General features: G+C 42.9%; 1 protein-coding gene across 10 annotated transcripts in view; it reads right to left on the minus strand.

Annotated features, from left to right (window-relative positions):
* ADGRL3 (adhesion G protein-coupled receptor L3) overlaps positions 1–16,728 on the minus strand; it is a 522,926-nt gene that overhangs the window by 54,326 nt on the left and 451,872 nt on the right. For all 10 annotated transcript variants that reach the window (XM_054824728.1, XM_054824729.1, XM_054824724.1 and 7 more), the window contains 4 exons: positions 12,475–12,684; positions 11,845–12,065; positions 4,420–4,486; positions 2,918–3,009 (listed from right to left, as the gene is read on the minus strand). In XM_054824728.1, coding sequence (XP_054680703.1) covers positions 2,918–3,009; positions 4,420–4,486; positions 11,845–12,065; positions 12,475–12,684 — 590 coding nt within the window. The remainder of the gene's footprint in view (positions 1–2,917; positions 3,010–4,419; positions 4,487–11,844; positions 12,066–12,474; positions 12,685–16,728) is intronic.

The following is a 16,728-nucleotide window of genomic DNA, read 5'->3' on the forward strand; positions in this document are numbered from 1 at the left end:
AATACAGGGACTGTTCCTGAAGGTTAGGGAAGTTTATTTACTTTGCACAGTGCCTACAAATCTTTCAGCCACACAGCATCTGGTTCAGGCACTGCCCTTTGAATGGCTTTTCTGTTGGTGCAGTAATTAAAGGTATCCCAGGTGACACCTTATCCCTTATCAAGTTCATTAATTTAAGTGGAGTTATTTGGCTCTCTATTTTCTATACTTCATAATGTATTTCTAACCTTTAAAGTGACATAGGCAAGCACCAGATTGCAGGGGCGCTTATTAACAGCCTATTAAAATATTTTATGGCCTTTATTTTTATGTTGCCATAGGGAATCAAGTATTTTGCTGTTGTTGAACAGGCTCAGGATTTATGCTGTGAGAGCTTCACCACAGCCTAACACAGAGCAGTGCTAGGAAATGAACTGGGAGAACAAACTTCCATTCAGCTCCCTGTGTGCTGTAAAGCTGTCATACGCAGATGGCAGCAAGGGGCCCTCTGATGCAGGCCCTCAGTTTGGCTTGGCTTTTTAAGTATAAACAGATAAGACAGGATGCAAAACCATGCTGAGAGCCAGTAAAGGCAGCGTGTATCTTGAAAAATAGATCTGGGTGTATTTTCACCAACCATATCGACCCACGGAGGTAAGCTCAGAAAGGATCTTCCTGGTCACCTGTGAAATAATATGATCTGTGGCTTTTTATTCCAGAGCTGCTGTACCACATCCATATTATGCAACTGAGTTAGAGCCAATGACTTTGGAAGATGACCACAATCTTACCCAGAAGATGACTATGATTTTACCTAGAAGATGACTATGATTTACCTAAAAGTTTTCCAGAGATTGCAAGCCCCTCACATCCCTAGGAAAGCTCCCTCAAAGGTGAATTCCCTTCTCTGTTAAAAATCTGCACCTTCTCCTAACTCGAGCATATCTGGTATTGAGACAACACATGCCACGGATTTAGAGACTTAACTTTGTCCTGCTTAGGTATTCAGAAATTATAATCAAGTTGCTTCTGAAATTCTTGTTTTGATAAACTTCCTAGGGTGAGCTTGGGGTCTTCCCGAGTTTATATTATGTTTCTCTTATTTTTTCAAGCATAAAAAATCATTTGTAATGAAGCAACATGCTTGGAAGGGTATCAGCAACATACTTAAAAGTACTTTAATTGCTTGTGTTTTCAAAACGTCTTAATGAAGTCAAATCAGGAATAGACACTCATCTGCCAAAGAAGCTATAAAATATTTTACAATGTCATTATAATTGATGTAACTGGTTGTATAAATTCCTGGCATTTTAAACAAAGATACTAGAGATTAGCACAAGCAAGATTATTCAGTAGGCAATTATTATTTCTGCTTTAATTATAAGGGCTTTGGTGTTTTTTTTCCTTCCCCAGTTTTTAATTTAAATGTCATACTGCAAGGCTTTCTAGACAGATTTTGTGTGGGTAACCTTAGAAAGACTGTTCTCAGCGAGCAATCCTATAGCACTAATGCATGATGAGTAGTCATATTAGTAAGTGTTATTAAATGTTCCATTCCTTAAACACCTCATCCAAGACCAAATGAAACACTATCATGCTGCGATCAGTCCTGGACATCCATGAGGGACTGCTCCTCCAATTTCATCTTATAGCTGAGCGATGACACAAGAAACAGAGGCACAATGCATGGCAGCCTGCCCACAACCTGGGCAGGGACAGACACAGAGAATGAGCACCTTGCAGGTCCCCCAGTTCACTGGGATCTCCTGCATTTGTATGGGCTCTGGTCCCCTTTTCCTCCCAACCCTTGAAGAAGAAGCTGCACCTAAGAAACTAAAACTTCACCCAAAGGACCGTGCCAGGTCGTGGCACACCACCAGCATTGCAAGCCTTGCCTGCTGGGGAAGTTTTAAGGGGGGACACATCTAGTTTAAATTAAAGCTGCATCTGAGAGTGGCTCAGCAGTAAGAACAATCACCTTGCTGAGAACTGCCTTGCAACTGTGCGATTCAGTCATCTCCTAATGAGCTCCCCTCATGCCTCTTCTCCTGTTCCCACCACAGAAGAGAGGGGAGAACCAACTTCCAGCCATGTCACACAATGCTCTCCTTTCCTAGGTGGGCAGCAAAGCACTGACTCCCAACAATTTCCTCCTCCTGAAATTCATTAGATGGTTTTATTAATTAGCAGGCTCCCCATCTTATCATGTGCTGCACCTGAAATCCCACTTGTATTTTTGAAGTGAGTAATTAAAGCCAGAGATACTTGAATAAACAGGCACTGACGGAGACTAATATCCTATCAGTATAATGAAGCAGCTTGCTAGACAGTAAGATGCCCAGGCTCAGACATTAACCAAGTCCAAGGGCAAACCATGCCTTGGATGGCAAGCACATTCTCTGATGTGGGCACCCCCAGGTAAACACCCGGTAACTTTGCAGAAACTAATCAGATTCTGGGGAGAATTTGGGTCATTAAATCTGTCCGGGGGCCAAAACAAAAAGAAAAGAAGTAAGGCTGCCGCCCTCAGAACACAGAGAAACAGTAATCAACAATCATCAATTGTTGATCAACAATTTTAACACCTTCCCTGTAGAGACTGCAATAATTAGCTGGCAATTATCAGGCATTATTTCCTTTCACATAGAGGGACTAGGAGGTTACCTGCTTCAAGGACAGCAAATGCAACTTTGCTTCCTTCCTGCAAAATTGAATGGAAAATGCAGCCAAATCCCAATAAAGACAGTGCTTCATCATCAGCCGCTTGTTAGTACCTATTAGAAACCACTCTGCAGTGCCATAACCCAATATATAGCCCCTGGTTATCACTGTAGCCAGCAGAGTTGGTTTCCCTGTACACTCCTCAGAGAGGAATGGGAGCATAAACAGCAAAAGACAGAAATGGGCAGAGAGAAGGAAAAAAACCCCAAGCACTTACTTGATATTGTCAAGACATCCAGATTCGGGTTTCAGTATGGCAGTATGATGAAACATTTTATAGAGAGCGATCCCAAGGAAGATGACATTAAGCTGCAAAGGGAGAGGGGGGGAAGGAAGAAAACAAAGGTTATGTGACATGGCACAACATGATGGGGAGAAAGTCAGCTGCTTCTCTGTAACAGATGAGTTGCTGTAGGAGATTAGCTCTTGCTACAGTTTTATAGCAACTGAATCATTTCAGAAAATTGCCAAGCATTTTGTAAGGTGAGCTGGCCTGTAGACTGCAGGACTGGTGATGCCACAGCATTACTGAAGCTGTGGTGCTGCTGTGTATGTTACTGATACGGGGCTGTTCCAACATCAACTGTAGTGCTTCAAATGACATTATGTAAAATTAAAAATATTTACTGTAATGGCTCTTCTGTGTCAGAGAGGTGTACAGTTGTGAAAAATCATTCCAAGAATCTTGTTTAGTTGGCCCCATTGTAATGAAGCAAAAAAGCATCTTTTTCTGTCAATATATCTTTTAAATATGGTGTAACAGGGGAGATGGACAGGAAAATCATGACTGCTGAAGATGCTTAGCACAATGCAAAGTTAAAAAAAAATGAAAAGGAAAAGAGTTTGATTTGTTCTGTAAAGGATGTGATGGTTTCTCAATGCCTCAGTGTTAACAAGCCTGCCAGTTCCTGGAAAGGAGTTCCCCAAAAGCCCAGGCCAGGGTTGGAGACATAATCAAAAAGGGAAGATATCTTTTAATGAATGAATTGCTTAAGGGGAAAAACCCCCAACAGTTGTAGCTGGTGGCGTGGGCCTCTCCCTGATGTGGAAAGCTGCTGAAACGGCCCCCAGTTGCAGGAGAAGCAGGGACAATGTCTGCATTGAAGTGAGAGCGCCTGGTTTGCTATGTTAGCCAAACTGTAGTCTATTCAAAACAAAGGATGGTTTATTTAAGCCATACTGTAGCGATTAAAGTATAAGAAAACTCCAGCTGCCTCTAAAGTTGGGTTCTCTACCTTGTTGTGTGTTAGCTGATACACTGGCAATGTGCTAACCGTGAAGTCACACGAGCTTCAAGTTCTGCTGGGGAGGAAAAACCCTCATCAAACCTCTCTTCCAGTTTGGACTTTATTTCATTCCCCCCACCCCAGATTTCCCTTTTTGCATGACTGATGCAAAGCTTTGCTCTGGGATTCAAAAGAGGGGAAGGTGGGCATCAGTGAGGGGCATCAAAATAGAGTTTGGCACTTCTAAATGTTCAATAGTAGAAACCAAACTCCACAAGCGCCTGCTCCGAAGCTCCCTGGCCCCTTTTGATCAAGTATTTTGCAATGCCAAGAGCTTCTCATAATGAGGGTCTAATTGCTTGTGCCAGGTGGGGTCAAAGAAGAACATGCCTTTCTCAAATTAATCTGTGTAAATTAAAGATAAAGAGTAAAGGGACAGCAAAAGTTTTATTTCTTGACCTGAGAGATGGAGTAGTTAATTAGGAGTTCTTACCATAATTATCAAGGTCGCCGGTCCTATAAAGCTCCAAATGAAGTAAGTGTCAAGTCGAAGCCAACATCTGTAATGAAACACAGGGGAGAGAAGGCATTCAAGGACTGCACCCAGGATATACATCAAGAGTGAGCGAGTGACAGAGAAGAATGTGAGCTGCAAAACACGCCGGTGGGAGACAGGAAATATTACATTGCTTGTTCATTTAAACGCTGAATTATGTGCCCAATTTCTGACAGCGCTATTGATGGAGTAAGATAATTACCTCTGGAGGAAGCAGGGAGAAAATGGCACAAGGCCTAGTTGCTAAGGCTTTCTGCATCTGTCAGAAAAAAAGCCTTAAAACTGTGGGTTTTCTTAAGGAAGTGGTCTGATGAGCATCCACGGAGCTTCTTCTTCGCTTTAAGCTCCTCTTCCCTCTCAGGCTCTGATGCAACACAAGCTGTCTGTCAACTGTCAAGCAAGATGACATTTCTCCAGCAAGCAGATCAGAGCAAATTTGGTGCAAATAGGAAGCACGATTTGGATAACAGAAGGCTGAGGTTTAATTAGGTTCAGCAACTTCCCCTTTAGAGCATTTTATTTCCCTGAACCTCCGGAGTGTTTTGTTTCCACTAATGTTTCAAGGGTTGCATATGGTCTGTGCTATCACATGAAGTTGATTCATGGCCTAAAACTAAATTATTAATCGCTTAATTTCAACCGCATTTAATACTCCCCACATTTTTTAAGGCCCCTGGGAAATTACATTTCCATTCCTAGTTCATTCCAGGCGACAGGAAGATAAAATGGAAGTGACTTGTTACAAGACAGATGAATATAAATTCCAAGAAAGTTTTGCACAATGTTTAAAATAATAATATCTTGTCGTGTTTGCAATGCTGCAAATCACAGCTCCGTTTATACATAGAGGACTAAGAATGCATAAAACCACTCGTACACTAAACATCCGATGGAATTTCATAATTAGGCAAGTGACAGGAACTGTATATATGAATTTGTCATGGTGGAAGAGATAGCAGTTCTTACAAACGGCAGCTCTAGTGCACGTGCTGAATGTTTTTTCCCTTCCAGTGGACTTTGCAACAGGCAGAAAGGTCTGTGCCAGCAGCCCCGCAGCAGAGATCAGCAGGAGCCGCGTGCCTAGAGAGTAAAACATGCCCTGAACCTCTACAACTGGGAGAAGCCAAGATATGAATAAATTCAAAGATGTAGATCAAGCTTCTCACTCCTCTCCCTGACCATATAAATTTCAGGTCTCGTCAGTGTTGAAGATGTATTGAGATATATATATATATACATATGGTTGTACCACTATTTGTCGCAAATTAAAATGCCGTCACTTCTGTGACTGCCACTCCTGAACTGCCTCTGCAGCTGTTCATCCAAAATCTTCATGTGACAGCATCAAAATCTTGATGCAAGAGGCAAACAGAGGCTTTCAGAGAGATAGCAGGGAAATCTTGCTTCCTCTGCGGCTGCTGAAGTTCAAGGTGATTTAGATGCAGCTGGTAATGGAACAACACGAGTCACTAGAAACTATTTGAGTCTGATTTCCTATAGGAAAGAGTTTATGTGATCATGACATCTGTGTATCACCCATAATAACATCTGAAATGTCACCCAATTGCAATTAGATTTGACAGAGGAACAGAGGTTTCAAGGATAATGAAGTCCCCCCCCCAGCCCTGAAAAAAGACGTCCGCATAGCAGCAGCTCACACATTACACAGCATTTCAGACCTACCCCATCCCACAGGAAAAAAATTTAACTAGTGCTTATGCCTCAGCTGCCACATATAAATCAGGGAATGCCCCACAATTTTTTTCTACCGATAATAAGAGTGCTGGTGTGCGGGAGAGGACTTAGAGGGTTGTGTTGTTTTTTGCCTTTTTTTAATAAATTAAAACATTTTGAATTTTTTTTGCCAGTTTAACATTCCAAACATCACCCAGCCCCTGCTGCACAGGAGTTGGGAGCAGTGTATTTTAATTGCCAAGCAACTTAGTTTTCCTTCAGCACAAAGAGTGAGCTGGGTCTTGGAAAGCCCAGGGAAGAGGAAAGATATAAACCCTCTCTCTACTCCTTAAAGCACGATGGCCAGCCATATGGTCACACCTGAGGCAGCTGGTTTTGAATGTATATAGATCGGGGCATGGGGAAAATTGGTGAAAGTTGAAATACAGCACGAGGGAAAAGCCATGCTGGGCTGAGCAAAGAAGCATGAAACAACTGGTTTCCTTTGCAGCCAGCCAAATGGATGAAATTTACCACCCTATTCCCCGAAAAAATATATCTCTCTCGTTGTGGAGCACAATTCAATGACAAGAGATGGGTGCTGTGGATGGGAAACAGCTGAGGAGCCAGGTCCTGCCCTCGGAATAAGCAGGGGACAGGCATGGAGCAAAAGGGTCCCCTTCCAAAGAGGGACCTTCATCTAAGCAAGAGTACAGCTTGGGAAGACCAAAGAGTACTTTTTTTTTTGCCTCTCAGTATGCTTTAAAGAATGTGATGTCATTTTTTACTTGTTTCAATAGAAAAACTGCCTTTCTGTGAAACTATGTATGACACTCAATCTTGGGAGACTAAACAGAAAGCTGCAGGACTGTCTCTAATCTGCAGAGGGACTTTAAAAAGATGGGGGTTTTGTGGTCATCAGGAAGAGATGCAACTTTGAACCCCTTTTAAGTCATACCTCATTAAAAATGCAAATTAAGACGAAAACATCAAAACACAGGCATCCCGCCAATTGCATTGAGGAGCTGTAAATTGCTAATCAGACAAGTACCACACTGAGCTTTTCTTTCCTTAAAAGACAAAAACCCACAGCACAATGAGCTGCATAAATGAGCTCCTCAAAACAAGGAAGCAATCAGGCAACTCACTTCCCAAAGTTGCTAATCTTGGGCTGCCAGTTACTTCTGACCCCCCACGCGCAGCTGCACCACGAACACGGACTCGCTGCATTACAAGTTTAGACTCTGCTGCCATTAAGCAAATGAGCTGCTTCAGGGCTCAGTACAAGGCAGAGCGGATTATCTGAAAGTCTGGTTATGCAGAGAATACTGCTCAATACCCCACTGCTTCTTCCAAGAGTCACACCAGTGTATTCAGTGCTCATAATGAGCGCCATGGCTCTGCTTTCCTTTACTTTTTTAATTTCCTCCTTTTCCACAGTGACAAGTTGCTATATTCACCTAAAGCTTTTCCCAAGTAATAAAGACTACAAAGAGTTTACTCTATTTTCTGCATGAAGAGAAATCAAATACTAAACTATCCCTGGTGTGCATTAAATATAACCAATAAACAATCATTAGCTGCCATTGGACCATAACATTTGAAGAGCCCTAAACATATCATGTTGTTCATGGGAGCTCAGCAGTTTGCTTCACGTGGCTACACAGCTTCCTTCTCTGGGTGCTGTAATGGGATATATATGCACAAGACATGCCTTTCAAGGGTGCAATATAGGTTCTGCTTAAGACAGTCCAGTGTCCAATTGTTCATGCTTCCTCCTCCAAATACCTGGCATGAACACTGAAAATAAAACAAGTTCAGTGGAGCCACCCAAGACAGACAGTATTGTTAGAAGCTGTTTTCCAAGCAACATTAACATGCATAAAATGTCAGTGGTTGGCTGATGGACTTGGAGGCTGTGTACATACACTGGGCTTTCATTTTGCTTTCTGACAGCTGGATTGCTTACCATGTATAACCTGCTTTATAGCATACCAAAAGGGGGGAGAGGGAGGAAGAAATAATAGAGAGATCCCTGCGACGACGAATTTGATCACCAGTGGATGAATATACCTACAAGTATATTTTCTAAAATATATTGAACCATCCAAAGCATAGCTGCTTTCTTCTGAGATTTGTAAGAGGCATTGATATGAAACCCAGGACAGTATGGCAATATGCAATAGCTTCTTGCTGTTGATTTTGGGCAGCCTCCTGCTGAAGTGAGTCCTCTCAAAGGGAGGCTACTAAAGTCTTAATCCAGCTTTTACTGAATTTTAGACACAGGTTATTTTCAAACACTAACAACAACTGCAAATGCTTTTTTCCCTCTGCATTTTGTGGCATTGCCCACCATGATGCCTGACATCAGATCTGGCCAGGAGATGGATGGATTTGGTTAACACACAGGAAAATTATGTAACTTTTTAAAACTGCAATCCCAGTATCTTCTTTTTTGCAGCAAAACTTGAGATGTGGTCATTTAAGACTCAGCAACTGCAGACTTGGCCCGTAAGAAACAGTCATTTGGAAGTCCATGTAAGCATTACAGAATCGCTTTGGCAATGTTGGGGAACCACACTGTCCGCAGCAGGGCTTCCTGCTTTTCATCTTTACTTTAGAAATTACAATCAGAACAAGGTGAGATGCAACATTTCTGATTTATTAGGGGGAAAGGGCCAAACATGGCTCAGTTTGCTCACATGAATAGTTCCTGCTGGCCTGAACGGGATGGTCTTTTAATGAAATCACTATACTGCTGCTTGTTTATAAAAACAAATTAACCTCCTAATATGAGTGGTTTGAACTGCTCTCAAACAAAAAAAAAAAATAGTAAAAGAAAAAGGATCAATTCCAATCCTTGGAATAATTAAGTGTAAGAGAGTATCTTTACTGGGCAGCTACTCCAAAACGCCAATATGAATACTAGGACATGGGATGCTTCAGCAAATTGCAAGCACTGAGTGATAAGCAAAGAAACAGAGAGAGGAACAACTGCCTGTTCCTGGCTATGTAATCTGGGCGTGTGTAACAGGAGGGTTGGATTTAGAAAGGAAAATGAAATCAAGAAAACCTACACAGGCTGTCTAAGCAAATCATTCTGAGATGTATGAATGGTGGCACCAAATGCCAGGCAAAAAACAAATAACACTAACAGCTCCATAAGTCCTGCTTAAACAAATGCAATAAATAATGGAGGGAGGCAAGTAATATATTCCAGAGGATGTTTTACAAAACCTGGCAAAACCAAGCAACTTCTTGCAATCAAATTATGTATGCCTGGCATATAGTTCACTACAAATTCTAATCAGTTCTACCCTTCTAATAACATTATACAGAAAAATACATCATCATCCATCAACCAGATGGAGCATGATAGTTATACAAAACATATTGTATGTTTTTTATTTTCCACTATGAAAACGTGATAAAATTGTGCACTCTGGAATTAGAGATTATAAATGAATATTTTAGGCTCTGCAAATCTCTGTAAATATTTATTTGCAAAATATTATATATACATGTTTAATCATTAAAAATACTACTTTATGCTGTGGGGAGGGAGAGAGATTTTACTGGCACAGACACAGGACTGCTGCCTCCTCGACACAAAGATAGCAAAGTTTTGTTGTTAGCTTCCAGTGAATTTCAGCCAAACTTTCTGCCTGTATCTCCCATGCCATGGAAACATTTGGGCACCCAAGGCCTGTTGGGAAAAGGCAGTGTATCCCAAGGAATATGGTTATTTTGCTACGTGTCAGAAAGGTCCATATATTCATTTAACAGCAGTGGAAACATTTCAGCAATGCAAAGCTGCCATGGTGCTTTATGGGAGCTGTAGTTAGGTGCCGTATGTTCCCACTCTCTACAGCCAGCCTGCTGTGTGCTGCCATCTCCCACAACTTACGTTGGTACTTGTGTTGTCCCTACAGAGCATCACGAGGGACTTTGCAAAGATGAGGGTGGATGCAAATCAACTGCTGTCTCACGTACACAGTGATGGGCTTGGTGACATCCTTTTACTATGAGGGAACGAAGTAAGACACTTTCAACACCCAAGAGTTATAGAGGACTGTAAGAGAATGCAGTTGTTGCTAGCTTTCACTGCAAACTAGCTGCAATGCTGGGCTTTCTTAGTAGGCAGCCCAAAACGTTGAGACAGAAGTCAAAGATTGCTCTGGTGCTACAAGCGGTAATGCTCCAGAAGTCATGGGGTAAACAGAGTGGAAGGCAGCCGCTAAAACACCAGACTGCAAACCAGACCAGTGGGGACACAGTGCCAGCAATGGTAGATGTGCCAGAGCATCTCAGATGGCTTTCCATGGAGCCAGACTCACGGCCTTTTGGCTGTAACACATTTGAGGCTCAATGTGCCTTATGTAGGCAACTGTGAAGAGATAGGTCCTCTGTAGAAAAACCACAGCAAGAATAAATTTGTCTAAAGGGACAAGGCAGAATGTTTCAATACCTGATTCAATGGGGGCTTATATATCGCTCAAGAGGGGATGTGAACAGAAGAGTTGGCTGGGGCAGAAAGCAGGTGGAAGCTGGTGGAAACAGTCTTTTCCAGAAACTGTAATCAGCTGTTGTGTTACTTTTTCTTTGCCCCTTAGGCCTGTCAAAGTAGGTCAAACTACTTTGGATAAGTTGGTAGAGATCCTTGAAAACTTACTCCCTCCTACCTTTATCCGTGTGGGCCACTTCCTTTCCGCAAAGTATGACATTTATACAAATTCAGGTTGCTATTCTCCTACTCATGGGAGGAACACGACGCAAATATCCAGCTGGGATCCAAGCCTACCTGCTGGCATGGTAATGGATCATGAGCAGCTCCACTGCTCTACAGATTTGCTTCCGCACGGAATCAGGTTCATATATACCAATAAGGTTTCAGTCAAAAAATTTACAGTTGAATTTAACTGCTGCCATGGCCTGACCTGACCTATGCTAAAAAAGAGTTCTAAAAATGCTACCGGCTCATTGCTATGTATGCCTTCAGATTGAGCCTGTAACTCATGTTAAAATGACAGGGCAAAGGCAGCCTGACAAGGGAAAGCAAAAAACAGTCAATAAAAACACGTTATCAGTGCTATTGTAACAAAGCTGGCAAAGAAAATCAAAGGCTCTATTTTCCCTTTGTTTTCCATTAGACGGTGTTGCACGATCATCTAAATTGTGCTTTGATACCAGCTTCAGCAATGTTGAAAACATTTAAGAATATTCATAATGATAAATGATTTAGCTGTTCCCATTTGCAAAGAGTAATGCACTCCACACTCACCACCTATTTTGCTTGCAGGCTTTGTTAATTTGATAGAACACTTAAAAAAGAGGAAGAAGAAAGTAGTGTTTTATCATCCAAATGAGAAATATTCTTTGGTTAGAGAAGGATGACCTTGCTGATATAGTACCAAACTGAGACTTGGGACAGCCACCTGTGTTGATGTTATGCAATGATGTGATTGATAAAATTTTCCCTGACTGACCTTCCCAAGAAAAAAACCTTCACAAATCATTTCATAGTGGGGAATTTGTCCTGTATCATCACAGGCAAGGCACGCCTCCCGGCTGAGCTCTGCCTCCACAAGCCTCCTTTGCCTGCCACGTCTCGGGGCTCTTCACTTCCCTCTGCCATCCCCACTTCCATCTCTCCTGACCAGGTCCAAGCAGTGCCAAGCCCCTACTCACACTTTGTCCGTGCCGTAGCTCCGGTAGTCCACCGCTGCTGATACAGCCACAATCAGCGCAGGCATGCCGTAGCCAACCAAATAGAAGTACTTCCTCCGGGAGTGTTCGCTCTCGAAAACCTCCACCAGCATGATGTAGAGCTGCACCCCCTCCAGGAACATCCAGGTGAAAGCCGCCAGGAAGAAGAAGTGCAGGAGGGCAGCAAAGACAGCACAGGCAATCTGTGTGCAGATTCCAGAGGAAGAACTTTTTTTTCACTTGGAAAATGTATGTAAACTATTTTAAAATAGACACGTCTCTGCATATATAAATTACTTTCAAAGATACAAAGGTAGGTATGTACACAATCTGGCAAATAAACATATAAAGATGTACACAGTATAAGCACATTTTTACAATCTGCTTATTAAACATATACACGCACATTATTTACAAACAACACACATGCAGCCTCTGAAAACACAGCAGGCATCGGCATTTGACTCCCAGTTAACAACCAGGGGCCCAAACCTGTGAGGACTCATGCATGGAATTAAGACAGTGCTGGAATATCTCACTGCATGGTCAAACATCCCATATGCACTGAGATGAGAGTCTGTGGCAGGAGCAGAAAAGTGCTTTGCCTCTTACCGGCTGGTCAGTCCGGTTGATACCAATGAGGAAGAGGAGTTCTGCCACAAAGAGGCTGATGCACAAGTTCTTGTGAATCGTGTTGCGGTCGCTCTGCAGCCCACGGAAGAAGCAGAAGGTGAAGATACAGATCAGGAGGCAGACCAGTGACAGCAGGATGCCAACCCACGTGATAAAGTCCAGGAGCAGGTCATGGACTGCATCACTGTGCTGGAGATAAAACAACAACAAAAAAATCATCAGTCACATGCTGCATGACTTCTAATCCATCCCAGACACAGACTGAGGTTGTCTGAGACCCTTCCCCAATATTTGTATCCACTCACCAAGCTGTGGTGCAAGGGACCTGTAGCAAAAAGACTAAATGGACCTAGACTTGAATCCTGCATCAAGAAAGCTGCAACTTGAAACACAGACTCCAAAGCGTCTGGCAAGCTGCAGGTGCCCTGAACAGACTCAGATCCGAAAATATCCTAGAAACAATGATGCTGTTGTTGAAAATGCTGAGATGTCAAAGCTAGTCTTGTGTGCAGCTCCATCTTTCACAAACACGGCAAAGGAGTGGACACACAGTATAAAGAACCATAGAACACTCTGATTTGAGTGTAAAAATGTTTCATGCTAACAGCATCATGGAGATTACAAACAGAAGTCCATTACAACCATTTACCAACAGGGAAAAAAGACTCTCTTTAAATGTTCACAGAGAGGTAGGAGCTTGGAGTCCTTAGGCAGAAAAGATCGCTTAAATGTCTCGGGTTTTTTTGTTGTGTGGTTTTTTTTTTTTCCCCCACCAGGGAAGGAGAAAGTAAGTTTGATTTTTGTTTTTCAAAGCTTGGAGCTATATTTTAAAACTCCTGGGAAGTCAGACTGATCCCTGGAATGCTACTCAGAAAAAAAGACAGACCTTTTCACATGGATTTGCTTTTGAATTGTAATAGAACAGTGATTTTAAGACGGCCTGGAGAGTGAGTGATTCCCCGTGATAAACTTGTAACGTGGTTTTATCCCAAAGCTGTGCAAACATGGCCATTGCAGTGGCAAAGTTAGGCAACCCAGCAACAAAGTTTTGCGAGGGGCACCATAGGTATGCCTTGGCTCTGCTGATAAAACATCATTGGATCACTCCTGGGTTTAGACTGCACATTCCTCCCAGAAAGAGGAGGGGGGTGCTGGGACCCTGACACGGAGGGTATCCAACCACCTTATTCCTTATTCAGGCTGTAAAACTTGCCCGTAACTCCCCAAGTTTCCACCAGATGCAGTGAAATTAGAGATATCATTACTTAGTAAAATGTAAATAAGAAATGAGAAATACATGGACAAGACAACTGCTCAGGGCTAAGTGGCTGGAGTCAATGAGCTGAGGGAAATACTGGCTGGAAATCTCTGGGGGCTTTTCAAAAAGACCAGAGAGGCTTGAAATTCAGCTTTGTGGTCCACCAAGCTGTGTTATAAGTGGTATTCACATTCCCCTCCACTTCTGGCATTTTGATGACTTAGGCATTATGTAGGTTGGCAAATAGAGTAGCGTCACACTTCAAAAAGCCAGGACAAGCTGGAAACATTTTCCTCCCCGTGGGATAAAAGCTTATGACAGATGGAGGGAAAAGGTGATTAATTTATCCATTTTCTTTGCCTGCTTGCCAATGATAAAGCCATATCAAATGTCAGGCCTTTCCTGATATACACTCTGCTATGTCAGCACCTGTGAGAAACAACTCAAACCTTTCAGCTCTTTGGCTTTATCAGCATGAGTGATAGGCATCAAATGATAATGAAAGATGGGGAGCGACTTTCCCCTCCATTTCTTCCATGCTGGAAGTTTTGCCTCCAGGGAGACTTGGAGGTAGAGAGATGAGGGCTCCTCTCACCAAATGCTCTTGCAGCTCTTCCTGAGTATTTCCAATAACTAAGGAACTAGGGATTGTAAGTCTAACAGAGAGGAGAGAAATCATTGTGTGCTTACTGTAGATCATGACAGAAATGCCTATTCCAGCCATCTCCTCCAGCAGCACCCAGAAAATGGAGAAGATGAAGCCCACGTTGTTTTCCTGGCGGCCGCGCATTGCTTTATCTCACATTCCAGGTCATTCATCCCTCTTAACTCAGTGCAAAAAAATGTTAATGCAAACCTTGCACTTTGCAAATCATTCTTTCTTTTGTCCAAGGCTGCTGGGGAGCAGTAGAACATCTCCCTGAACAACCCCACCAGCTCACCTGACTGGACTGCCCTGTCAGGTTGAAGTGACCAAGAGCTCTTGGGCTGGGTGAGCAAGGCACATAATGTGGGTGGATGCAAGGAGAAAGAAACCAGGCAGGCTTTGGCCAGATGCATCCATCTCATCCAGATGTGGCCAATGGCATAGATTCATCTATCCCAAGACCAAGTTGGCCTGGCACAGGGAAAGCTCTCCCAGGTCTTCTTCAGCTACATGAGATGAATCTCACATGTGTTAATTCCTGTAGCTCTATCATGAAACCATAGCTCTGTTGACTTTAAGACACAATGCAGGAATTAGTGGTGTGTTTGCTCCTGGAGAGGGATTCTGCCATCCAGCTTCATGGTCTTCCTCAGGGAAGGGCCACTTGCCCAAGAAGGTCACCACACTTAAGAAGAAATGCAGACTTCATCGCTTTATTATTATTATCACTCTTACTACTCTTCTTTTTAATATTAATTGTAATGATAATACTGTTTTTATATACATAACACCCATCCCTGGAGTGCTGGGAAACAACCATAAAAACAACTTCTCCATAATTACAACCTCCCCCCTCCAAACTCAACAAACTCACAAAAGAACAAACAAAAAGGAATAATAACAATAAACAGGGAACAAGAGCAATTTAAAAACCTTGGGGGAAAAAATATGTATTTGTAGCTTTTCTAGTAAAGTCCAAGAGAAGAAGTGAGCTGGATTTCAAAGGCTGGGTGCGCTCCGTCCTGTTTGGGATGTCCAGTTTCGGGCGCCACAGCAGAGGAGGTCAGGGAGGAGTTGGTAAGCACTGGCATCCTTCCCATGGCGGTGCCAACTACCCCCAGGGCAGGCACATCCAGAGCTTTTACACCAGCAAATCCAACAAAAGGGAATTTGCCTTTTGCTGCAGACTGAAACTTGTGAAGTACTGCACTGCCGCGGGCCACAAAGCAGAATGATATGGGAAAAGGAGGAATCATGGTAACCACTCCTCAATGCCCTGAGATTATCCTTGCCATCACCCGATTGCTATGTGACAAATAAGGCAGTAACATACTTGGTTTACACAGTTGGTATATGGTGTTCCAGGGTTAAGTATGATAAATAGCACACCAGGATTTTGTACCTAGGTTGCAGTGTCTGAGCCTGATCCCTCAACCAGAGAGACATGAGAGAGGAACAAATCTTCTCTTTACCATGCTCAGCACTGTTCAAGCACTCCCTGACTGAGGACAAAATAACCTTGATGTATGTGCTAATGATATCCTTCCAGCACCCCGCAAGCCCTGGGGTTCCCAAGGCATGCAAAATACATCTGAAACCACCAGTGTATCGATAACAGTCAACTCCTGCTTCTTGATAATCTCCCCAAAGACCTGGGCAACTGGAAGAGCTCATGGGAGATACCAGACATCAGTCCAAAGGACAATTTCTTGACAGCATCAATCAAGCATCTCCTTGCCCAAATGCACCATGACTGTCAAGACCGGTGCTACACGGCCCAGCATGGAAGACACTGAGTTTTGTTACCACTAAGCCACACTAGCTTTACAGGTAAGCTGACATGCAGATTATTTTTAGCACAAGAATGACTTATTGAGTAATTGAAAGAAATAAAATAATCCACTTCAGTGAAAGGGTTTCTATATTAAGTACATTTTACATTTATGATTTAGGCGTGAGTATGACCCAAAGCCTAGTGAAAGATTTCCCTGGCTTTAGAATAAAGCCTGGCTTTTGCTCCACTGGGGCCAAGAGCGGCAGGAGGAGAGCGCTGATGGAAACCTATGCAGGAGGAGTTACGGGAGCCCTGGTAGCAACCACAGTGGGGTAAGTAGGCAGCCTAGATATTATCCAGGCTGGGAAAATCAATGAGCAGCTCTGGCAGCGCTTGTACACCAGACCTGAGCTAATAAAAACAAATCCCAGGGAATGTCAGCTTATGACAGAATGGCTCTCCCCGAGATGAACAGCCATTTCCTCCCTTATTAAAAACATCAGTAGAAGAAAACAGCAGCCAAACCAATCTGCCAGCAGCAAAGGACACATTCCT

This window comes from Grus americana, chromosome 4 (assembly GCF_028858705.1).
Source record: "Grus americana isolate bGruAme1 chromosome 4, bGruAme1.mat, whole genome shotgun sequence".
NCBI classification, from domain to species: Eukaryota; Metazoa; Chordata; class Aves; order Gruiformes; family Gruidae; genus Grus; species Grus americana.